The following is a 26,078-nucleotide window of genomic DNA, read 5'->3' as shown; positions in this document are numbered from 1 at the left end:
AATCTGACCAGGTGGCACAAGCCTGTGGTGCCAGCTACTTAGAGGCTAAGACAGAAGGTTCACACTCAAGGCCTGCCTGGGCAGTGTGGTGAATCCTGCTTCCAATACAAAACAACGAAGTTGGGATGGGGCTGGGAATACACAGCTCGGCTGCAGAGTTCCCGCCTTGCATGCACAGGCCCTGAGTGTAATCTCCGCTCCTCCAAAGAAAGGGGAAAGGGCACAGTCTATACTACATGGAATCAGGCCAGCCCTCTCTGTCTTCCCATCATCTTCTCATCTTCGACATACACCGATCGGAATGACAGACCCCTAACAAGGAGGGGAACGCCAGGGAACAACATTCTTTCATTCCTTGTCTCCTAGCGGCTCCTAGGGGGTCAATGACATCTCACTAAGGGTATTAAGCTACCTCAATTCTCATGTCCCCGTACTTACAGAAGGTCTACGCCAGGAACAAGTCTGAGACGCCTGGGTGAATTTCCACACTTGCTCTCAGCAGAGATGGGAGTTATCAACCAGGTTTATGTGACTAAAGTGGAGTCAAATAATGTTTATCCTACCTCACTCAATAAAGCAGAGGTTCTACGCCAGAGAGCCAAGCTTAGAAGACCCCAGCGTAGTACCCCCAAGACTCTGCATATGAGACAATGGTACCACCCCAAGGAGAATCAGGTCACTGAGCCCACGCACCTACAATTCCTGGACAGTAAAACAGAAGTTCTCCAACAGGAAGAGAGGCAGAAAAAACAGACATCTCTAAAGCTTCACACACACACACACACACACACACACACACACACACACGTGTGTGTGTGTGTGTGTGTAAAGTGCTTGCCCTGCAAGTGTGAGGACAGGAGCTCAAACCTGCAGAACCCATATAAAAGCCCAGGTGTGGTGGGCTGCCTGTCATTCCAGAGATGGAATTTGGGGATAAACTAGCTAATTAAAATAGCCAAAATAACGAGCTCCGGAGGATCTGGTCAATATACAATGCAGTGCACAACGGAGAACACTACATGAAGTCAACCTCAGATATCCACATTGCAAGCACACACACAAGCTTGTGCAACACACACACGGGCACCCGCACACACACGAACATATGCATACCAGACACATGCATTACACTGTTGAATAAAACTAACCTAGCATAAATAATAAGCATACGTGAAGAATGATAAAGTCCTAGAAGGTAACATAGGAAGAAAATCTAGGAACTAGGTTTGATGATGAACTTTTAGAAGTACCAAAAAGCACAAATCGAAAATTAATTGAGGAAGTTTTACTTAAAATCAATTTAAAATATTGCTCAGAGAATAAAAGCACAAGCCACAAACTGTCATAAGAAACATTTGCAACACAATACCTGACAAAAGAATGTTTTCCAAATTATACAAAGAACCCTTAAAATGAAACAAAAAACAGTGTTTGCAGTGTCAAATATGCCTTCCGAAGAAAGCACATGGGTATGAATATATGAATAAAAATACATTTCACGCTGTGTGATCAAGGGAATGCACACTGAAATAGTGGTGAGATACCACCGCGCACCTATTAAAATGATAAAACTGAAATTATTGACATTACTGAAACCTAACAAAAATTCCTCTCCACTGATGCAAGGCATAAAAAATAGTAGTCTCTTTGAAAGATAATTTAGCACCTTATTTCAATATTAAACATAATTCTAATTAATGCACAACCAAGGAATTGCGTGTCTCACTTAGTATTTACTAGTGGGTTCAAAGCTTGTGTTCACTAAAGGACCTGCATGCAGATAATCTGACAGTTTTATAGACAGCTGACATAATTTGGGAGCCTTTGGGATATTCTCCAACATGTAAATAGACAAGCAAGCTCTTCCAACATGCAATGCAATACAATTCAGAAAGAAAAGACACGGTGGAACATTAAATACACATTGCTACATGAAAAAAAGTCAAACTACACGCTATACAATCTGTTTATCATATAGTCAATTTTTACACCCACTGCAAATACGTATGAACACTACGAAAGCAAGAGAAGGACCTTATGGCTCAGTGTCCCCATGTCTGGGGCACACCCAGAGGGATCTGCACTGGCTCACCATAGGGACAGGCACACCTACTGCACTGCAAGCCCCCCCTGCCTAAGCGCAGACACCCGAACAGAGAAGACCTGGTCACACAGTGCAGTGCTACGCAGCCATACAGAAACATCGTTCTCAGGGAAGCAGATGAGCTAAACTTGTTTACTGAATCAACATCACATGAAGGAAAATGAGTCCTATTCAAACAGTCAAATGTCCCGGGCTCTCTCTCATGTGAAACCTAAAAGTTACATGAAGGCAACAGTAAAGTCACTAGTGCTGTGGAAGGGAAAGGAAATTGTGTAGAGGGGACAGACAGTAAACAGGATCAAATGCATAACATGCGTGTATGAAAAGTCACAAGGAAACCCATCACTTACACAATTAATAGATCTTAAAGGGGATTTTACTGTACTAGTAGTACTGTTATAATAATATAATGAATGATAACAATTTAGAATCAGGCAGAGATAATCTAAATATTCTTCTAATGAATGTAATAAATTTCATCGGTAAAATTCTATACATAAAAAATCATCTTTAGTTGTCTTAAGGGCTATAATTAAAAAATACTCAGGAAAAAATTCTGATTTCACAAATGTGATTTCACAAATGTGATCTATAGCATTAAAAAGAATGCTCCCCAAATAAGTGTATGTATTAAAGAGAGCATTAACATCAAACTATTAGTATGAATAATTCAAGAGAAACATGATCATATCTCACATATTAACAAAGATTTTTAAAGTTCCTCATCAAAATATTGGCAAACCAAAAACCAATAGTAATATTAGACCACAGTTGATTTAAGTGGAGTTACTAAAACAAATCATGATAATTAGCCATATTACTTTAGGGAAAACATCAGATAACCAACTCTCAAGGGAATTTTGATACATGCTGTTAGCAAACCAAGAGAGAGGGAAAAGGTGTTTTTAACATAACTTTTTAAAAAAGATTTTCTCTGGTATGGGAGGTCCTTTTGTCTATGTGTTGCTTTTATTGGTTAATGAATAAAGAAACTGACTCGACCTGATAGGGTTAAACCGAACTAGGTGGGGAAAACTAAACTGAATGCTGGGAGGAAGATGGCAGAGTTAGAGAGAAGCCATGAAGCCCCTGGAGACAGATGCCAATTGGAATCTTGGCAGTAAGTACGTGTGTTTTATGGCTGGACACTAGGATTAGATAAGCTGTCAGGGGCTCATCTTTGGAGAAGACAACCCCTCTCTCAGCAGTCATTACCTGCTGTAATTCTTCATTTAGTTTCCCATTCACACTGGCATGCCAACTGATGTTGCCATCAGACTGGAAGTTTTAGAGTCCGTGGGAAAGACAGCCCTTCCATCAAGAGATGCCACTGTCTCACAGCAGATGTCCTGGCCCCCACTATTAATCTCCCTGTGCCCTTTTCTGAGCTTCAGGTATAAGGGTTGTGAGGTAGATGTATCAATCAGGGCTTGGCACTACACTGTTGCTCAGCTAATTTTGATTAGTTGTAGATTTCTGTAATGACCTCTATGGTGGTTTGAATAAGAATGGCCCACATAGGCTCATATATTTGAATACTTGGCCACCAGGCTCATATATTTGGATGCTTGCTTTTATCACTATTTGAAAGGATAGGATTAGGAGGTGTGGCCTTGTTGTATTACAAGCCATTGTCAAGCCCAGTGTCACTCTCTCGTCACGCTGCCTGTGGAACCAGATGTACACTCTCTTCACAGCAGGAAGGACTAAGACAGTCTCCATCTGTGAAAAGAGAAGCTTCTCTGATGAGGACTGAGAGCTGTACTTGTCTGTAGGTGTAGGGTAGGTTTTCAGAATAAAGTTCGGAACTGTAAGTTTAGGAAAATGGTAGCAGCGGTTATCCTCTGGGCTCCATGGCCTCACCAGCTACAGGTAAAGGTTGGCTAGGATTACAACACCAGCGATCAATCCTTTCCAATCAGACACCCGCTGGATACCCCAAGATATATGCACCACTAATGCATTATCGGGGCTATACTGGGCAGCTAGCTAGTCATTGCTGGCGTCAGTAGGATTGACACTGGATAGGACCACTGATGCCTTTTTGCCCCTTAGCAACTTACAGCGAAACTTCAGATATAATGAGAGCTAGTCTTCACAGGGCAGGCTTCCCGGTAAGTTCCAGACCTCAGAGTCTTGGGTCTGAAGTTGTCTTATCTTAACTATAAGGGCTTACCTTAGTCCAGAGAGGAAAGCAGGGACAATGGCAACATCCTACGTTGTTCTGAGAGTCTCTTGGACTTGCTGTCCAGCAAACCAAAGGAATCTACCCCATGGCTGGCCTGGAGTTCCTGTTAGTCGATCCCACACGGCCCCTTTCACAGCACCTGTATCCTGCAGCCTCTTTTCTAGAGCTCTCCCCTGCCCTCGTGCTCCCTTTCTTTAGTGACTCCAGGTTATACACTGATATCAAAAGACTTGGAGCTAGGATCCACAAATAAGAAAGAACGTGTGGCATTGGTCTTTGTGGCTCTATGTTACTTCACTCTGTATACTTACTGTCTAATTACATCTATTTGCCTGCAAATACCATGATTAAATTTCCCTTTTCAGCTAAATAGAATTCCGTTGCGTATCACACGTTCACTCTCCATTCTTCAGCTGAAGAACACTTAGGCTGTCTCCATTTACCAGCTCCTGTGACTACGGCAGCAAAGGACATGGTTGAGCAAAAACCTGTGGAGTAAGACGCCAAGGCCTTTGGGTATCTGCCAAGGAGCAGCAGGGCTGGGTCTTACAGCAGACCTGATCTTAGCACTCTGGGAGTTCTCCACAGACTCGGTAACCCCGCCAACAGCGAACAGGGGCTCCCATTTCCCTGCATCCCTACGTATTTGCAGCGGCTGCCTTCGAGACCACAGCCACACTGTCCCAGGTAAGATGAAATCTCAAATTAACTATAATCAGAATGTTCAACACTTTTTAATTTAGCCACTTTTAAATCTTCTTTGAGAACTCTATTCAGATCCAGAGCCAACTTTTAGTTGGGTTATTTATTTTCTTGATTTTTTTTGTTGGTTTTTTTTTTTTTTTTAGTTCTTTGTATACACTGGTATTAATCGTCTGAGATGTGCAGTTGACAAAGATTCTCCCACTCTGCAGGCTTCCTCTTCATTTGGATGACTCTTCCTGTGCCACAGAGAAGCTCTGTGGTGGATTAGGTCCTATTTATCAACTGCTGGCAATATTCATGAGAAATGGAGCCCATCCAGAAAGCCTTCCCTGCACCTCTGTCCCGCAGGACACTGTGCTTTCTCCCAGCAGTTTCAGAGTCTCGGGTTTTACAACACAGCCTTTGATCCCTTCGGAGTTGATTTGTGAACATGGTGACAGATACGAATGATAGTAGAAACTGTTTAGGTAGCTTGCTAAACCTTCCTAACAACGGTTTCCACGAAGCCCACAGTGACACCGCTCTTACTGGAGGAAGCCCAAAAGCATTTCCCTACATCTGAGGAACAAGGACATGCATTAATCAGCCATCGCCTCCCTCTGTTCTACACTGGGGTGAAGAAGAGACAAGATTGAAATAAAACCCAGGAAGGGTTTTATTCAGATTATCCATACAGAATCTGACCAAGTACTGTGGAAAAAAAAAACAGAAATTACTAAAATCAGCAAGTCTGACACAAAATATAAGTATCAGTCTTACTTCCATCAAGATAAAAACAGAAATAAAAAATATAACAGTCACTGAATGTACAGTATTCTCCCCAAAGTTAGCATACACCTACAAACTCAGAATGTGACCTTGCTTGGAAATGGAGTCTCTGCAATCGTGTGTGTGGAGTCAAGGGAGTCACAGTTGAAGTTAGATAAATGAGGTCAAGCTAATATTAGATTCAGATAGACCCTAAATTCAGTGCCTGGCGTCTCTATAAAGCAGGTCATGCACAGACAACACTTCAGAATAGGAGGATGTAGTTACAGCTGAGGATGCCCAGGATGCCCCAAACACTAGCAGAGCAGAGGATGTTTCCTGGGAGCGTCGCCAGGGCCAGGGATCTGCTGCGCATGCTCCAGAACTAGGAGCCTGCGCTTCGCAACGCCGGCTGTGACAGAACGCATTTCTGTTCTTCTCAGTGCCAGCATGAAAAAATGCATTTCTGTTTCTAGAAGACATAAGGCGCATGGTGATACGCAATGGCATCCTTAAAAAAACAGTACCAGGTGAGACAGACCAGAGGGTAAGGATGTTTGCTGCCACGCATGACAAGCTGAGTCAATCCAAGAACTCACATGGTGGAAGGAGAGAGCCAACCCCACCCACGTTGTCCTCTGACGCCCATAAACATACTGCAGCCTATATACATGCACACGTGTGATCAAATGTGCCCCTACACACACACACACACACACACACACACACACACACAAATAAATAAATGAGTTTTGATTTTAAAACACACAGATTTCATTGAGAAAAGCATGAAAATATTAATTACCTGGAGATAATTTTCTTATTGATGTCTTACATACTGTAGACACTCAAAGGAATAAACTGTTACTGAACAACATTGAGGGAGTACCTACTGCACACGCCCCTACACACAAGTCTCAACTTAGCTGGAAATTAACTGTAAAACTAATTAGGAAAAAACTGAAAATCATTTATAAAAATATGAAATATTGTACACTGGTGTAGGAGGTCCTTCTGTCTTTGTGTTACTTTCATTGGTCAATAAAGAAACTGCTTTGGGGCTGTTGATAGAGCAGAACTTAGGCAGACGGGGAAAACTAAATGGAATGCTGGGAGGAAGAGGGCGGAGTGAGAGACACCATGGATGTGCCCGAGACAGACGCTGGGAACTTTACCTGGTGAGCCACAGCCACGTGGCCATACACAGATTAATAGAAATGGGCTAAATTAATAAGTAAGAGTTAGCCAATAAGAAGCTAGAGATAATGGGCCAAGCCGTGATTTAATTAATACAGTTTCTGTGTGGTTGTTTTGGAGCTGAGCAGCTGGGCAGCCAGAATGAACAAGTAGTGCCTCCTTGCAACAGTAGACTCATGTTATAGAAGCAAAATGCAAAGCACAACCTACAAAACAACCAAAATTCATTTCTTTGACTAGTTATCAATAATGACAAATGAATAGAACGATAATGCACAATCTGACAAAACATTTGCAAAATACAAGATTAATATTGCAAAGAAATAATATATACAGTCTATCAAATACAATAAAATGGGTAGAATATTTGCACAAAATTTCAAAAAAGCACTACATGGACAATATATATAAAAAGATGCTCCACATTATTAGTACAAGAGAAAACGCAAATGAAAACCAAAGTTGCAGGGCCAAAGAGATGGCTCACCAGTAAAGAAAGCATCTGTCTCACAGAAAGCAAGAGGCCTTGTGTTTGGATCACTAGCACCCAAGCCAAGATAGAAGAACGTGCCTTAACCTCAGGGATGAGGGTGGAGAACAGCAAATATTGAAGCTTACTGGCTACTCGGACTAGCCAAATCAATAAGCACCTGGTGCAGGGAGAAGCCCTGGCTTGAAAATACGACAGAGAATAAGGTAGACACCCAATACAAATTTCTGGCCTCCACATATATGCACATACATGTGCACAGGCATATATGTATGCTCAAGTGTACCTACACTATCCATACCAAGACAGAGAGATAGATAGATAAATATAGATAGATGATAGAAAAGATAGATGATAGATTAGATAGACAGTGATAGATAGAGAGATAGAGATAGATGATATATTAGATAGACAGACAGATGATAGATAGAGAGAGAAAGAGAGAGAGAGATGATATATTAGATAGACAGACGGATGATAGACAGACAGACAGACAGACAGACAGACAGATAGATAGATGAAGCATAACAAAAAAAAACAGGAATAATTTCCTGCAACAACAACAAAAAAAATTCTGTGGAAACAATACCAAATTGTGGAAATACCATGGAGTCAGAAATTCTCATTCTTCAATGGTCAGAAGGCAAATGAGCAGACATCTGAATTGGAATATGGTTTGGGTAAAATCAAACATGATACTACTCCCTTTGACCAAGAATTTATAATCTTTCCTAATCGGATTAGGAAAACTGGTATATTGACCAATAGACTAAATAAGAACATCTAGACCATAACCTCTCATTCAAGCCAAATACTCAACCACAGGACTGAAAATACTGAAATCGCCTCTGTCACACACTGCAGCGTCTCACATCAGAGTCTCACTCACAATGCTCATTTCTCGAGCCCATCCACTCCTCCTCTCTCCAAAGTGGTCACTGCATACATCACCTCTTTCCAAAACTCAAACCTCCTCTATTTCACTTCCTCGTTTTCAACTAATGACTCTACTTTAATTTCACTGAGAAAGTAAAAACAACTGAACTTTGTACACGTTCTCACTATCTGTACCTGCTCTCTGGCTTTGTTTTCATGTGGCCTGCCCTCTCTCACATCCCTAAGAACGGGAGGGGCCTGCTGGCTCAGTACTGCATCCCATGCCACTGGCTTTGCAAACATTCCTCTAGCAAACTGTTCCCTTTCTTCCACTCTCAACACCTGTTTGATGGCTCCTGGGTCAGCCTGCAAACATAACCTTAAAAAGATACTCTCTTGGCCCACTTCCCCTACTTTATCACAGTTAATAAATCTTCCTTACAATTCAACTCCTCAGAAAACTGTTGGTACTTTTCCTGGCTTTCTTGCCAACTTCATAACAGATTGATAAGCATTCAATAAGACATTTATTTATTTCAAGCCTTCAGACTTTCACTATGCAGACAGAGAAGTACAATCATCAGTATTAGCTGAAATGTGATTTACCTAATAATAGGCATATAAAATTGTTCTGTCTCCAAAAACTCTGACAGGCAAATTTCTTAGAGAAAAGCAAAAGCATAAAATAAAATAAAATAAAATAACTGAGTAATTTAATTAGCTTTGAATGCAATGATGTAAAAATAACCCCATAATAAGAAACTGAAGCCTGAAGAGATCAGTTCATGAAACCAGGTACCAGTCTTGTAAAGTTTTCAAAGTGTATGTGGTTTCAAAGTACAGAAGCAACACGGTACCACACCGTAATCATTTAGAAACACTGCTCATAGTTATTACCATAGATATTACTTATAGCCACAGAAATATTCCTGGTATCTTCTTTTCCTCTCACCTAAAAAGTAGGTTTTCAAAATCTGTTATCACATACGCACATGCAAATGCACACACACAGCCTTGCGAGGAACACTGAAAATGTTGACAGGCTCCAACAGTAAGGTCTATGGACGGATACATAAAAGCACCAAGAGCTGTCTGATTTAACAAAACTATAATGGCAGCAGAACTTTAAACCATAGTTGGAGCCCTTGGGTAGGGCAGTATCAATCAGCACAACACATTAACAAGATGAAAAGAAGGAACTTGGGCAAGTGAGAAGCTTTATAGTCAGGAACGGGGACATTCCTCCGCTCTTTGAACATCAACACACCAGATCTAACCACCTGGGAAGCAGGAAAGCAGTAGAGAGACTGAGTGTATCCCGACTCTGACGCCTTGACACTTTCCCAACAGTGAGAATAAAGTTGTTTGTTAACTAAACATTAAAATTGGAGCATCTTTCAACATGCTGAATTTTCATAAACTATAAGCATAAAAAAATTACAGGAGTGATACCAACATATTCCTATTTCTTAAGTAAGTTATAAGACAGGACACACTTTTTTCTCTCCTATTGCTGAGCTATGTTGCTGTCTGATTCTGTTATTGCTTTCCTGAAAATGTCATTATGTTGTTGGCTTTTTTAAAGAGTATTTACATTAGATACAGAATTTTAGGTTGATTGTTTTCTTTCAGACATCTGAAAGCAATGTGTCTCCTGGGTTACATGTTTTCAGTTAAGAAGTTGTCTGCTCGAATGGTGGACTGTTTCCTGCACACCAAACAAGGGTAGGGAGTGAAGCAAGTCCCCCAAACCCACGTAAAGGCCAGGTGGTGGGGTGACCCACCTGAACCCCAGGGCCTGGAGCTAACAGACAGGCAAAGCAGACTAGATAGATGAAAAGCATCAGTGAACTCTGAGATGAAATGAGGGACCCTTCCTCAGTGAACAAGGTGGATGGTGATAGACAAGACTCCTCCACCTCCGCAGGCATGCACACACAGCTGCACATGCAACTGCATGTTATGTGCACCCCACAATAACAGACATACACACATGCAAATCCGCTACCCATCACACACATATATTACAGAGCAAGAAGAAATTGTCAGTTGTCAGACTTCGTTGCCTCCACGACAGAGAAATGCCTTTCTCTTTTTGTTTCACTTTTGTCTGCATTTTGGAGGAATTTTTACAATAATTATAGGAATTTCCATTGTCCTGGGTGCTCATGAAGCTGCTTCATTCTGTGACCTCCTAGCTTTTGTCATGGTTGTCATGGTAAAACAGTATTATACGCTTGCCAAAGGAAGCCTCAGAGTCCTGCTCTCCTCCGACAATGCGGGGTGAAGGGGGGTCAAGGAGAACAAATCACTGTCTAATAAACAAGTTCTCCTTAAGTTCTTGTGCTCAGACAGCTTTAGAAGACATGTCGACTGTCACAAAACAAAAAGCATAATTTCTAAAGATTCTAAAACAGAAACAAGTACAATAAAAATTATATTTTAAAACTGTAAGTACAAAAGATGAAGAAAAACAGTATTTCCAAAAAAATGAATGTTAGGGATATAAATAAGTCATACATTAATCAAAAAGAGAAAAATTAACACAAATAAATTAGAAGTGACCATATTAACTGGGGAAACGCGCTGAAATGTCACTGAGCTGCTGTCTCTACCAACTACACAGGCAGGAGTCGGATGCTCGTGACCTGCCTCTGCGGAGGACGCGGAGGACAGGGCACGCCCTGCTGCTGGAAGCACACAGAGCTACAGAGAACTGGGGTGTGTCGGTCACACATCAGGGTCATGTTCATGCATGCACCTCTGAAGAATCGCTGCAAATGAGCATGAGAAGGCTGCATAGCATGCAGAGTGTAGCACTGCTACTTGTAAAACGTGAAAGATATTTCATAATACCACAAGCTCTGTATTTCATTCACATTAGATATAAAACTGAAAAATGCTTTTTGTAAATTTAATAAATATTAAAATGCAGTGTAAATAAAAACAAATCCTGGACATATAACATCAAAGCTTGCGATGATGATGGTAAGCAAAATTATTCATCTAAAATGAATGTTTAGAGGTATTTGTAGGTATGTCTATGGGATCAGAAACCATTTTAAATTAAATTATTTCTACATAGGAGATTTGTTATTTTGTACTACTGCTGCATGACAGTATATCACGTTGCCATAAAGACTTAATAAATTCAAAAACTTTTGTGTGACATCATCCTATAAACACCACTATTACACAACTCTAAGAGATTACCCCAACAGGACTCCTGGAAACTCACAGGGCTGTGACAGAACATGCCAGACCTGCTCAAGTTCAAGCCACAGCAAGGGAAAGGAGAAGTGGACACAGAGTCCCACCCTAACCGAGAAGCTCTCCGTAAAGGATGTTGTCTCCAGTGGAGTGACATGGGATAGATAGATCAACCACACCTCGAGGCACACCCCCTGCCCAGGAGTAGGTGGCCAGCACCGAATGAATTCCATCGTGTGTGTGTGTGTGTGTGTGTGTGTACACATGCATGTGTGTGCATGTGCCTACATGTGTGTGTGCGTGTGCGTGTGTGTGTGTGTATGTGTGTGTGTGTGTGTTCGTTTGGACTTGGGTATGGGGAGGGGGTTGGTAGTTGTTTTGTTTGTTCTTTTTACTGAGAGAAAAAGAACATGAAGAAGATGGGGATGGAGGTGGGAAGTGTTTGAGAGGAGAAGGGGAAGAGGAAAGAATAGTATCAAAACATACTGTATGAAAAAAGCCAATACAAATATTATCATACAATTATTAGCAATTTTCACCTTCTTATACTTCCTTTTACTCAGCGTACTCACCAAGTCTTGGTGTTAACTTCATACCTATACAGGTCATCCACCAATCCATACTTATTGCCTGGTAATGCTTTATAACCGCCGTGAACGTAAATGGACTTGGTGACTTCATCATACACACTTGTGTGGCCATATCCACCTTGTACAATGGCTCCTTTAGTTTCTGGAACCAGCCAGGTGTTTGAAGCTATTGCAGGAAGAAAGCAAATCATGAAACTCAAGTAGTAGCTAAAAATACAACCAAAATGACACAAAACCACCAAGTTAACTCATTAAAAATACAACCAAAATGTCACCAAAACAACAGGTTCATTCTAGTGGCATGTATTTGCAGGCAGCAAGAGCTACCTGACACTCGATACACACTGAAGACGCTACGGTGGGGACTGAGGAAAGACTAAGTGTCCTAGGTCTTCCACAATTAATTCTGAAACACTGGAAATCCAACTATTTGGTTATAAAGAAAAAGGGGAAAATGTAACTTATGTACTTATGTTATTCAAAAATAGTCCTTAATAAAAATACATATAGCAATTGTTTATTAAGGTCTTCTGGAATAAGTTAGTGATATAACATGACTGCTCTCTTAAACCTAAGCTAACTGAACATTCTTCTAGTACAGTGTTGGTCCTAAAACCTATAATTCTAGTATTCACTTGAAAATGACAATATTGTTAAGTTCTACCAGCAGGCACACTGGAGAAGAGTTCATAAGGGAAAGGGGTGCAGTCTCCCTGGTCTGCAGTGGGAACACATGATCTTAACCACTCAACCCCCCGTCTCCAGGCCAGCACCTCCTTTCTGATACGGCACTGAGGCACTGGGCTCTGTGGTGCAGTAACGTAACTATCCTGCCATTGCTGAGCCACATCTACCCGTTGCTCTGTGCTCCTAGCTGTGCAGTCTCCAGGGTGAAGGCACAGACACCCGACAGCCGCCATGCAAATGCACTTGGATACAGTAGGAAATCTTACCGTTTGTGCTTACATATAATACATGGAATCTTAAACACTCATGACTCATCTGTTATCCCTGTGAAACTCAAAACTCATGATTCTTCCCAATTATGTGCAGCCAACAAAACAAAACTCAAGCAAAAATACTATTATAAATTTAGAAATACCATTTTGGTTATAGAATAAGCCAAAAGGAACTGAACATAGAGATTTATCTTTAATTCACCAAAATTCCAGTTGTCATTCTACAATCAGGTTATTCCTAACTGAAAATAAAAGCATATCAGACAATACATTTATTTACTTATGTGTTAACAGCGTGCACGGACATCCCATTGCGGCACATGACAGTGCACCTGATGTAGTTTCCCGGCCATCCACACAAAGTGAAAATACCACTGTGCTTCATGCCTGAAGAAGGCTATGAAAACGTGATGTGTCTAATACAAGACATGTGAACTAGAGCAAAGGTTAGAAGAGAGAGATACGTCTACGAAACATTCAGCAAGGAAAACTGGGCAAGGAGAAGCTGACTGACAGGTGTTCCAGACAGCACCATGGTGGTATGATATTATGGTTATAAACTGAAAACTGGAAGCGCTGGAGGGTCAACAAGAGCATGGGAGACAGCGGCCACAGAGATCAGCAGCAAAGAACTGGAGGCTCCAGGAAGATCCACAAGCTATGAGAGGTATGGATTCTGCGTGCAGTAACTGGAAGGGTCAGTCTCACTGGAGAAGTGAGGTATTTGCAACAAAAATTACATAACTCACTGCAGGCACTGGAACGGGGAAGCCAAGAGGGGACAACAGGAGAGAATAAGCCGGGCAGAAACAAGACTTGACTTGACAGACAAACAAGGAACTAAAAGGCCAGATATTATCATGTGGATATTTAAATCAAAAATAAAACTGCCGATCTGGACCAACGTGGCAGGAAGCCAGAATCTAGGTCCAGGAAACGAAACAGTGACGTAAGGAAGAGCAAACAAGGGATGAAGGTGATGGGACTGTGTGGGGCGCTGCGCAACGTCCATGCCAGGTTAGTATGCAGAGGGATGGGGACGAGGATGGGTGACAGCAGAAGCACACATGTGGCATATCCTGCTGTCATACCAGCTTACGGAGGACACGTGTGCACGTCCTGCTTCATACCAGCACACAGAGGACACGTGTGCACGTCCTGCTGTCATACCAGCACATGGAGGACATAGAAACAATCCTGCCACCACCCGAAGGGCTGCAGAGAAGACTGTGACGTGCATCTTCTTCTAAGCCAGTGGTTCTCAACCTTCCTCATGCCGCGACCCTTGTAGTACAGTTCCTCATGTTGTGACCCCAACTATAAAATTTGTTTTGTTGCCACTTCATAACTGCACTTTTGCTGCTGTTATGAATTGTTGGGGTTACCAGCCACAGGTTGAGAACCATCCTGCTAAGCACACGCGAACTCTCACTACTAGTGTGGCCAATGAAGGGGTGGTCTCACTGAGACTGTGTAAGGACTCAAAGGCCACATGTGCTGTTCACACAAAAGCCAAAAACTGGGACACAGTAAATGAGCAAGACCCAGAAATGAGTAGAATCATAAATTTCAATAACAACTATAAAGGTACATGCTTGCAGACAAACTAAAAACAACAAAATAAAAAATTACCACTGATTAAAAATGGCCTAAGGGATCAGGGTGGGAAGTACTAGAAAAATTTACTTACTAAAAAAAAACACACAGTAATCCAGAAAACCATGGCCAGGTTCCCTCCATACACTAAACAACAATCTCTCTAGACACCAGCAGCTCACCCTGGAGAATCTACTGTAAATAGGCCTAGCACTAAGACTAAGAACATAACACAGAAAACTGGAAATCCTAAAAATCATGAAACCAAAGACAAGAGCTAATTTCAGCTTTTGATTCATAGGTAAAATCCAAGGAAACAGCACCATCTATTGGAACATCTCATATTTAAAAATATTTGAAAGTGAGTGTATAATATCCCCTCATCTGGCTGCAAGATATACCTAAATATTAGACAAAAATCTAGCATAATCCAAAACATTATATTGAAAAAGCATTATAATTCCAATCTAAAATAAATCACCATTTTGACCAAATAATTAGAGAATTAAAAACAAAAGTGCTCCCAACCAATAAAGAAACGACATCTTGAAAGAAACTCACAGATATGATATTCCTGTATGTTGCTTGTGTAGCCATATATTGCAGAATATCCAAATATGACAATCATGACAACGTCCCTACTATCCAGCTCCATGATGTGTGCCGAATGCCCCTCCACAGCGTACTGCTGACCGTGGCCCAGAACAGTGGGCGTTTTTGTGCTCCAAGACCGACTGTGTATGTGAAAAACCCATAATTCATCTGTGACATTGCCGTCGCTTGTTTCAATTCTGCCTCCATACATGAAGATGTTTTCCTGTAAGTTAAAACATGCACATCAGTAGACAAGATAGTTATTTCCCAGCAGCATGCACGCATTTCTTAAAGACGCTGTCTAAACACCACTTCAGTGACTGCTCAGGGCATCCCTAAAGTGGGAACACACCAACGGTTGCAAAGGGGAAACTTATCTACGCTTACAAAAGGCTGAGTGATGCATTTTAGCTTAAATATTTACATTATACAGAAATGTAGTGCACAAAAGTGCAGTGGGCCACAGCGGATGGCATCATACATCGGAAAAGCAGCATCATTACGTTGACTTCACCAACGGAGTCTTCCCAATGCCTGAATGATCTGAGTCCCCGATAGTTACATTTTAATTTTACCACCTATGTAAATTAAATTATTGCTCTACTCAATTACTCAGTGTTTTCCATCACTAGTCACCAGAAAAACATGGGCGTTTGTATATCACTCCAAGTACATGTTATTACCATTTATGGCTGTGGGAAAACACACGCCTCCAGTTCACCTTAGGTAAATCTTACAATGCTCATAAATTATCCAGCTAGTTTCATTCACAAATGAGTCATATAAATGAAACAAAATGATATTGAGCCCTATTTTTCAACAAACTAAACAGGTGATTTCTTCAATTTTGATAAAGGTTATCAAAGGGAAACACTAAGATAAAATTATAGTGACTAGTGAAGTGTGGGATGCTCTCCCCTCAGACCAAGAATAGGATAAGTACGCCTACTCGCTTATTCCTACTGAAAACAGCACCGGAAGGTCTGCCTGGGGCACAGAGGCAAACACTAGTAAGGGCCCAGAAAAGGGAACGGAAAACAATTTCCATGAGCAGATGATATCACCTTCTATATAAAAGATCCTAAGAGATGAAGAGTTGGCGACTGAATTCAGTTACATGTAACATGAGGTCAGTGCACAAAAGACATGCATGTCCACACACTTGCAATGAACTATACAAAAGCAAAGTCAATAAAGCAGCCACCCTGACATCAAAAGTAAAAATTATTCAGGAATAAATTTACAGACGAGTTCAAAACCGACGGCACAACACAGTTGAAATTCACAGAGATACAAATGGGAAGATGCTGCATTTGGGATCAGAAGAGGTAACACTGTAATGACAAGGATCTCACAGTCCAAGGACAGACTCAGCGAGATCTCCATCAGAATTCTAACTAGCTTCTTTTAGAAGCAGAAACTTCATATATACTAGCAAGGGTTGCAGAGAATCAGAACAGTCTGTAAAGGTAAGGAAACTTCTTAGAAACTTAACACAAAACAAGTCTCAAGACAGTGGGTTCAGGCATAAGTCAACACAGCAGAACAAAGAGTCCGGAGACGCGCTGACGACGAAGAGACGCGCTTGTGGTCAAGCGGTTTGTGAGAAAACTGACAAAACTATGCAAAGGGGAAGAATGCTGTGTAACAAGTGATGCAGGAAAACAGGCACAATCCAAACAACAACGTCGAACCCTTACTGCGTGCAACACAGGGAATTATTAAAAGTGGATGCAACACCTAATAAACATAAGAGGGAAAGCTGTAAAATCTGCCAAAGAGACCTCATGGCTCGGATGGCAAATGAGAAGTCACTTCTCTGGCATGCAGTAAATGAGAAGATTGATTCAGGTCACAAAAAGAAAATAATTGGCAGAGCACTGGAAACCGCAGACAGACAGACAGACAGACAGACAGACAGACAGACAGACAGACAGTGAGAGAGCAATGAGCTAGCTGACAGGAGCTGGCAGTACAGGCTCCAGCCCTCGCAATACTTCATCCCAGTCAGGTAGCCCTGGCAAAAAACATCCACAGCCCAACCCGTAGAGGACTAGCCCACAGTCTGCAGAAGTCTTGAGTCCAGTTTGAGGCTATAGTGACACGGTGACTCCCATTGATGGGTTAGCGTTGCTGGGAAACACCCCCCACCCAGGGAAGAACTCTCCGTGTCTCAGAAAGCTGTGGTCAGGCTCTAAGTTGAGAGAGAACCTATTACTGAAAAATCGATCTACGCCAGGTACCTGAAAACGAGAAAGAACCATACACCAGGAAGTGTGGGTTCAACCTGCCACTGCTCCAGGGTAGAGACAGCCACTAGGCAGTTGAGGTGAGGCTGAGAGACAGAACTGGGACTCCGGGCACCCACAGTGAAGGGTTCCTGCCCTCTGCCCTCCTTGTTGGCTAGGAACTATGCTCATCACATGAGATTAACTGTCAGTTTTGAGTGTTTCAGGCCAGAAGCTCCTATCCTTCTGTCTGTGTTGGAGAAGGACTAGGGGGTGTCTCACGTTCTCATCTCCTTAGGTGAGGTTGACTCTAAGCTTCCAGTCTTCCTGCCCCTCCCTCCAAGCGTTAGATTACAGACATGATCACAGCAGGTTAGACAGTGCTGGAGAGCAGATACGACAGGCCATGCACTCTTCCAGCTAAGCCAGCCCCCAGCCCCCCTTCCTGTCTTTCATTTAATGTTGCATTTCCCTTCTCTACTCCTTCTTCTTGAATAACTCCTATCATTAAATACATAATTCCTGCCACGCTCTGTTCTCTCGTCAGCAGTGGTATATTTAATCAATTCTAAGTATATTTCTGTATCTTGTTTGATTTGGGGTTGTTGCTGATAGAGCCATTTTTCTCCTCTCTGAGTGGTACGAAGATTGAGACCTAAAGAGTATATTATTCACTAAAAATATCACCATGTGTGTACGTATGCATGTTTGTACATGTGTACACACACGTGTGTTAATGCATGTGGAGGACAGCAGTTGACATCAGGGGTTTTCTTCAAGGCTTGCACATATTATGTATCAAGGCAGGTCCGTCATTTGAATCACCAGTATGGCTGAGCTAGCTAGCCAGCTTGCTCCAGGGATCTCGTATCTCTACCCTGAGCACTGGGATTCCAAGTGGGCTGCCACACCTGCCTGGTGTTTGTGTGGTTGATGGGATTCGAGCTCTGGTCCTTATTTGCACAGCGAATGCTTCACCCACTTGTTAGAGTCCCCTGCATTTAAGGCTGCAGTTCATCATGTCCAGATGGCTCTCTGAGCTCAGAGTAACGCCCCCTGCAGCAGGACTCCCTCCCTGACCTATTTGAATACTGTCTCTAGGCCTGGATGCGTGACTTATTTGGAAGCTGTCCCTGCGCCTAGCGGCCTGACTTACCTTAATAATGACCTTTGACACAGCTCCATAGAAATGTCCCCTGCTGTCCATATATAATTAGGTATTGTGCTCCAGTTATACGGGAGGACAGGACTGACAAACACAAATTAGTGATGCCCCAGCCTCTCTCCCCATCCTATATATTCCCTTTACTCTGGAATAGATCTGAGCTGTCAACACTTAAACAGATTCCAGGAAGGCAAGTTCCATCTTACAAACAGACTCCTAGAAGGCTATTATCTCCATCTTGTTTTATGTCATTTTCAAAGACCTATGGAATAAGGCATTTAAAATGTTTTAAAAACTTAGTACTTTTCATGACAAGGAGACACATCTCCTGGCAGTGCCAATTACTTCAAGAGGAAGATGGGCATCAAAGAGGCTCTTCATGAAGTTTGTTAGCCATTTGGGCAAGAAACTGCTCTTGCATGGACTGCTTGATGTTATGCTATATGAACTTGACATGCAGGACCCATGTCCTGAACTTGCCTAAAGGTGAGACGGTCCTTCGGGGTTCCTGCTTCACAAAAGAACTGTCAGACATTGGAGAACACAGAAGAAAGCAACTGATAAACTTTGCCAGTACAAGGCATAAGAGATCTTCAAATTTCCTACTTTGTGGAAATGTCTGCCAGATACTACAGGCCTGTAGGCTAAATATGGATGCCAAAACATTACAGGACTTTGGGTGACTGTCCAGGCAGCAAGATGTCTCTATCAATTCTAGAGTTTTGGAAGTTGATTACACTGCATTTCCTGTTTACTTAGGTAATATTATATTCTTCTGGGGTCTTTGATAGAGTTGAAGAATAGGTAGTTATAATTATAGTTTTCTTTAATTATGATAAAAAATAGATTATATATAAAACTTTAGACTCCCAAAGATAGATGATAGAGTGTTTTCCATAATTTGCAAAATGTAAAAAATACCTGTTTTGTTGTATATAATCTTGCTATGTTAAAGTTAAACCCTTCCTTTTAATTTAGCACAGATTAATGGAGATGGGTTAGTTTAGCATATAAGAGCTAGCCAGAAAGGCACTTAAGCCATTGGCCAAACAATATTGCAAATAATATAGTTTCTGAGTGGCCAGGGAACTAACAAGTGTCCTTCAACTACAAATACATATTATGGTATCTGTTCTTATTTACTCCTTATTCTCCCTCCTCTCTCCTTTTGCTCAGCCCCATCCTCACCCAGACAGTCTGATGTAGGAGGGTCTTCTATCTATCTGTTGCTTTCATTGGTTAATTAATAAAGAAAAATGCTTGGCCTGATAGGTCAGAACATAGGTAGGAGTAGACCAAACAGAATGCTGGGAGAAAGAGAGAAGAGGCAGGCATTCACCATGAAGCTCCAGCCCAAGATGGACGTAGGTTAGAATCTTCCCAGTAAGCCACCTCATGGTGCTATACACATTAATAGAAACGGGTTAATCAAGATGTGAGAGTTAGCCAGTAAGAAGCTAGAGCTAATGGGCCAGGCAGTGTTTAAATGCATACAATTTGTGTGTTGTTATTTCAAGTGTAAAGCTAGCTGTGCGGGAGTTGGGCGGGACGAAAAGCAGGCCTGCTCGCTGCATCAGCAGCTTGCCGCTCCTTCTACAACAGTCTCTCTTCTGCACCATGTCCCCTATACATATATACTTACCTACAAATAATTATGTGTATAATCAGATCTAGATTTTCATGTGAGAGATGCGATATTCTCGCTCCCATAACTGCTCTCTCCTGCTCCCTCCTCCCTTTACATCTTTCTTCTTTGCCCATAGTGTCCACTCTATTTAATGCAATATATGCATATATATTAATATTTAAATATAGATTCCACCTATGAGAAAAACAAGCAGTTTTTGTCTCTCTTTGGCTAACTCTGATTAATATGATATACAATTCTAACCATGTACTTACAAATAATTTAATCCCAATCTTTATGGCTGAACAAAACACCATACGTATACCCCATCTGTACCATCATTTTGCTGGTTTGTGGGCATCTAGGTGGGTTCTTATGGGTAGTGCTGCAGTAAGCATGGATATGCACATATCTCTGATGCATGCTGACTGAGATCCCTTCAGAGACAGAAACAAGAATGGTACCTGGATAATTTCACGGTTCTACTTTCAGCTCTACAGGAGCCTCCGTGTGGCAGTTTGCATTCCAACCTGCAGTGGGCACAAGTCCCTCCTCCACTGCCGTCTTGACAACACTTGTTGGCCTTGGTTTTGTTTCCTTCTAAGCTGACTTTATTATGTGTGTGGGTGTTTGCCTACATGCATGTATTTATGTATACTGCGTGTGTGCCTGTTTTCCCTGGAGGTCCAAAGAGAGTGTCAGGCTCCATAGGACTGGATTTAGAGCCACCACATGGATACTGGGAGGTCAATCTGGGTCCTCTGCAAGAGCAACAGGTGTTCTTACCCACAGAGTCATCTCTCCAGCCCTCCATTTTTTTCGTGGTGATAATGCGATCTCAGGGTGGTTTTAATTCCCATTTCCCTGATGAGTAAGAATCATGAACATTTTTTTCATGTATTTATTAGCCAGCTTTGCTTTTTTCTTCTGTCTTCTTACTTTAGGTGTTTTAGAGACTGGATTTCATGTAGCCCACTAGGACCTCAGGCTCCTCCTGCCACTCCTCTGAGCACCAGGATTACGGGCACAGAGTGCCAGCTTGAAGCTCTTTTAAGACTTGTTTGTTCAATTAACTTGCCTATTTACTGAGCAGACGATCTGTGTATGTATGTCTAATTTTTAGAGTTCTTTATAGATTCTAGCCATTGATATCCTCTCTGATACATAGCTGACAGCGATTCTCTCCCATTCTATAGGCCCTTTATCCTTCACACATATATCAAAGAAAAAAATTAATGAAACACATCATTCTGAGCACTAAAAAAATTTTTAAAGTATCGAAACTGCAAATACATATATGTTCTTTTTTCAAAACATGAAACTACACTATGATTCATAGAGCTTCTAAGTGATCTTTAATAGCCAAAACAATCTTAGAAAAACAAAAAAAAACCTGAAGTCTAATACTTAAAAACTACAATCCAAACCAGTGTGGTAACAGAATACAGGCAAACATACAGGACAATACTACTGAACAGACAGCCCAGAGATACCCTTACATGTGGTCAAACACAGACCAATACTTCAGAACAGAGATCCGGAGATACCTTTACATGTGGTCAAATGATTTCTAACTGGGAAGGCCAGACAGTTTAATGGGAAAGAACAGTCTTTCCAGCAAATGGTTCAGGAAAGTATTTACCCACACACAGAATGATGAAACTGGACCCTTAACTTACACCACATACAAACCCAAATTGGAAGAAAGATTCAAACATCAGATCTAAACTGCTTAAACTTAAAGGGAAGAAAAATCATCATAAAGGAAAACCTTCATGTTGATGATTTGGCAACAATGTCTTATATATGTAATCAAAAGCAAAATAATAAATAAATTGGTACTACATAAAACCTGGATCTTCTGGACTGACGGGATGTAACTAAGTGTTATAGCATGGGCTTAGTATGTGTGAGTACTTAAGTTCAATGCCCTGCACCACCCACGACCGTAGGTCAAACGTAGAGCAATTGTCTGGTACACATGAGGTCTTAGGGTCAATCTCCACACACAAGAGAGCAACACTATTGACAGAGTGAACAGACCACAGGAAAAGAGAAATATTTACAAATCATATATCCGGTGAAATGTGAATTTAGCACAGAAAGAACTCCTAAGATTTCATGGTGAAAGCAAACCAATGTGAAAATGGCAGCAGACTTTAATAAACAGGACTCCAAAGCAGATGCACAAGTGGTCAATAAAACTATGTCACAGCAGTGATGATAGCCCATGCCGTTAATCCTAAAGGCAGAGGCAGGTGGATCTCTGTGAGTTCAAGGTCAACCTGGTCTCCAAGGGTCCAAATCAGCCAGAGCAATATAGTGTAACAATGTTTCTAAAAGAAAACACAAAAAACTATGCAACAAGACAAGTTTTTAGGTAACTACAATTCATAAAATAATAACACTCTAATATCACCAAGGGCCTATTATCTAAAAATAGAAAACACTGTTAGCAAAGCTGTAGATGGCAGCAGAAGCCATAAACACTAACAGGCTGTAAAATGGTAAGGTCGGTATATAAAACTGCAGAGTAGTTCCCAAAAATCTTAACACAGAATTGCCACATGACTCTCCAATTCTGATCCCAAGAATGCACCTAAGATGGTCAAACATTCATTGTCAAAAGGTGGAAGCAATCTAAGCGTCCACTAACACATAGAATCTTTTTAATGTACACATACAAAGAAACAGTGTTTGTGCTACAACCTGGATGAGACTTGGAAACATGGTGCTGAGGCAAACAAGTGAGAAAGGAACGAATTCCACCCTCGTCCACTCACATCCATGCCCACACCAGTCAGATTCCAAGACAGGAAGCAAACTGCAGGCTACCCAGAGCGGAAGGAAGGGGAGAATAGTGACTGCTTATATTTTACAAGATTTAAAAAGAAATTATGAAGATAATGGTGATGGTGTTTATATAATAATATAAATAAACTTAGTGCCGCTGAGCTCTGCACTTAAATATCACTCAAACAATAAACTGATGTATACTTTACCACAATTTGTGTGACTGATATAATATAACAACTAGGCAGAACCCAAAAGACTAAAGTAGGATCACAAGCGTGAGGCTAACAGCCAGTCAGCCCAAGCTCACCCTGGGATATTTAACAAAGCCCAGTCTCAAAGACAGCCAAGGAAGGGGAGACCGAAAGCCCCACCAAAATCCCTCCATCTTTATTGCTGTATATGACCAACATAGAACAGTGTTATAAAATGTCAGTCTACCAGCTCTCCATATTGTGGGCCTTATAAAGCACTATTCTCATTGAATGCTTGAAATAAATCTGAGGTTTAGAATCTTCCTAACACAAATTCTTACAACAATAACCAGGTTTTCATTTGTTTTTTTTTAAGCAGGAGATGTACCTGATATAAAGCAAGAGAATGTCCATATCTCTGGAGAGGTCCCCTTGATACAGCTCCGACATTCCATATACTGCTTTCCAAATTGTAACTAAAACAAGAGAATAAACCGTATTAGCAAGCTAAAATTCCTTTCCAGATCTTTAACTTCTGTATGTGTTTCTTCCGCTGAATCCAAATTCTCTTTAAAGTCAAAAAGAAATAGAACTAACAATTTCATGGACCATGCTAAAAATTGCTAATAAAGCTCCAGCCAAAAACACCTTCTCTTAAGATTCAGTTATTTACATGTACAGTATGCAGGACTCGAGACAGACATCCTCAGAGGCTAAGAATAGGCAGAGGCTGCCCATGACTCCAGTCTGCAGGATGCAGCGCCCTCTCCTGACCGCCGCAGGCCCACATGCGGCACACACACACACACACACACACACACACACACAATAAGCAAAGCACTCATACACATAAAGTTTAAAACTCTAAATTTTAAAAAATCTAAACAGATACATGAACTTGAGTAGAGAATTCATTGCCAGAATTTGTCTAATTGCATTTAATAATTGCATTGAACTTAAAAATAATGAGCTCTTTGCTTTCAAATTTAAAAAATCCAGTTTTTCTTGGAAACAGAAGAAAAATCCCTCCTTTATGACTTTTTACAAAATGACTTTTTATAGTAGCCATTTGCTTTGAGTATTTATGCTTATCCTCTATACATATGTATCTTGAAAAAGATTGATTCATCAAGAATTATGTACGTCCTATGTATAAACAGAACCTGCTTGCCAATGATTCTTTTAAATTGTACAAGATGCATCTGGTAGTAGGAAGGCTTTTGTAGAAGCAGGCTGGCCTTGCATCACATGACACGAAAGCAGGCCCTCTAGACGTCTGTTGTGTGTGAACACGGAGCTCTAAACGACGCCCCTGCAGTGCTTAGCACTCAGACCCTGGGCAGACAGCGCACACCCCACACTGGACATGAACTTAGCCGAGCATACAAGCAGCAGCGCCCCCTATCCCTGGGAAAAGTCCAGGCACCTCCAGTGACCTCTGCTAAGGATGTGCCACCCCCACTACCTCACCCCCGCAACACCGGACAACCCCCTATCTTCCCTTTGGGTGTGTGTGTGTGTGTGTGTGTGTGTGTGTGTGTGTGTGTGTTTGCTTCTTCCTTTCGTCTTACTGGATCAGCACACACGTCTATAAAAAAGATAAAAATGTAGCCATGCTTCCCCTCCAGGCTGGCCCTGTGCTACTCCGCAGCCCCCACCACCTGTATCCCCATTCTCTCCTAACAAACTCTACCCGACCACTCCGCAAACTGGCTGGTACGGTGAACATCTTCACAACAAATTGTGGCCACTTTTCTGTGTCTGTCTTGTCTTAGGGTCATCATTTGATGTAGGTAGCTTCAATTTGCTTCCCTCTGAAGACACTGCGCTGGGTGACTCCCCTACACATCTTTCCAGACTGTCTGCTGATTTCTCCTCCCCTCCCAAACACAAGAAAGATGTGTGCTGAGGCTCAGTTCCCAGTCTCCTCACAGAAAGCTCATTCCCCAGATTATTCCATCCTAACTAGATCCTTGTCTCCACTCTTCTCCCCAATGCCCTGTGTTCTGAGTCAGTCAGGAGTGTGATGCTTCGCTCTCTCCTCCACACCTCACTAGTCCCCTCAGACTCTCCCTGACCTTCATTCTTTCTCTGCATGGGTTCTCACCACATCACACAGCTGCTCTGCTGCTCCTTCACATGAAGGCTTCCTCTCCTTTCTGTGCCCACACATGACTTCAGTGCCATTACTGACTTCCTTTTCCAAGTCTTTCCTCAGTTTTCAACTTTCTTGTGCAACTCAGCTTGGCTTCAACACTGCAACTCCCTCCCGTTTGGTCAAATTCTAATTTGATCCCCAGCAGTCTGTCTGTCTGTCTTTCTATCTACATGTATACAGTTTCATTTTTGTTGATATGTGTGTTTATTTTCCACTGCCTGCCTTCCCTCATTACCTTCACAAAGACAAACATTAGCCACACAGCAAAACAGTGCTGGATGACCTGGAACCGATCGCAGTTACAAACGCCTGTGGGCAGCCATGTGGGTGCTGGGAGTCAAGCCTAAGTCTTCTGTAAGAGCAGCAAGTGCCTTTCACCACTGAGCCATGTCTTTGCCCCCCCCCCGAATGTATTTTATATTTTAATTCTATTAAAAAATTATAGTTCTAATGAAAGCCTTTCTTATACTCACAAATTTGTAAGTCAACACAATTAACAAATCTAATACATTGAAGGGATAGAATTATCAGGTAAATATAGAATGTGCAGTAATCTGAACAAGCAATGTCAGTGCAAGCACGATTCTGCACACCTTCAACAAGTGAAACGTGCTGTATGGCACTGGGTCTGGCTCCACCCCTGCCTAAGGGATGTCA

At 41.7% G+C, this 26,078-nt stretch overlaps 1 protein-coding gene across 1 annotated transcript in view; it reads right to left on the bottom strand.

Moving 5' to 3' along the window:
* Positions 1–26,078, bottom strand: part of Atrnl1 (attractin like 1) — a 545,233-nt gene that overhangs the window by 486,908 nt on the left and 32,247 nt on the right. Inside the window, exons 8-10 of the mRNA XM_042054482.1 lie at positions 23,652–23,739; positions 15,224–15,479; positions 12,090–12,273 (exon numbers count right to left, since the gene is read on the bottom strand). Of these exons, the coding sequence (XP_041910416.1) occupies positions 12,090–12,273; positions 15,224–15,479; positions 23,652–23,739 (528 nt within the window). The remainder of the gene's footprint in view (positions 1–12,089; positions 12,274–15,223; positions 15,480–23,651; positions 23,740–26,078) is intronic.

This window comes from Arvicola amphibius, chromosome 1, assembly GCF_903992535.2.
Source record: "Arvicola amphibius chromosome 1, mArvAmp1.2, whole genome shotgun sequence".
Lineage (NCBI taxonomy): Eukaryota > Metazoa > Chordata > Mammalia > Rodentia > Cricetidae > Arvicola > Arvicola amphibius.
This window is presented reverse-complemented; position numbering and strand designations above follow the sequence as displayed.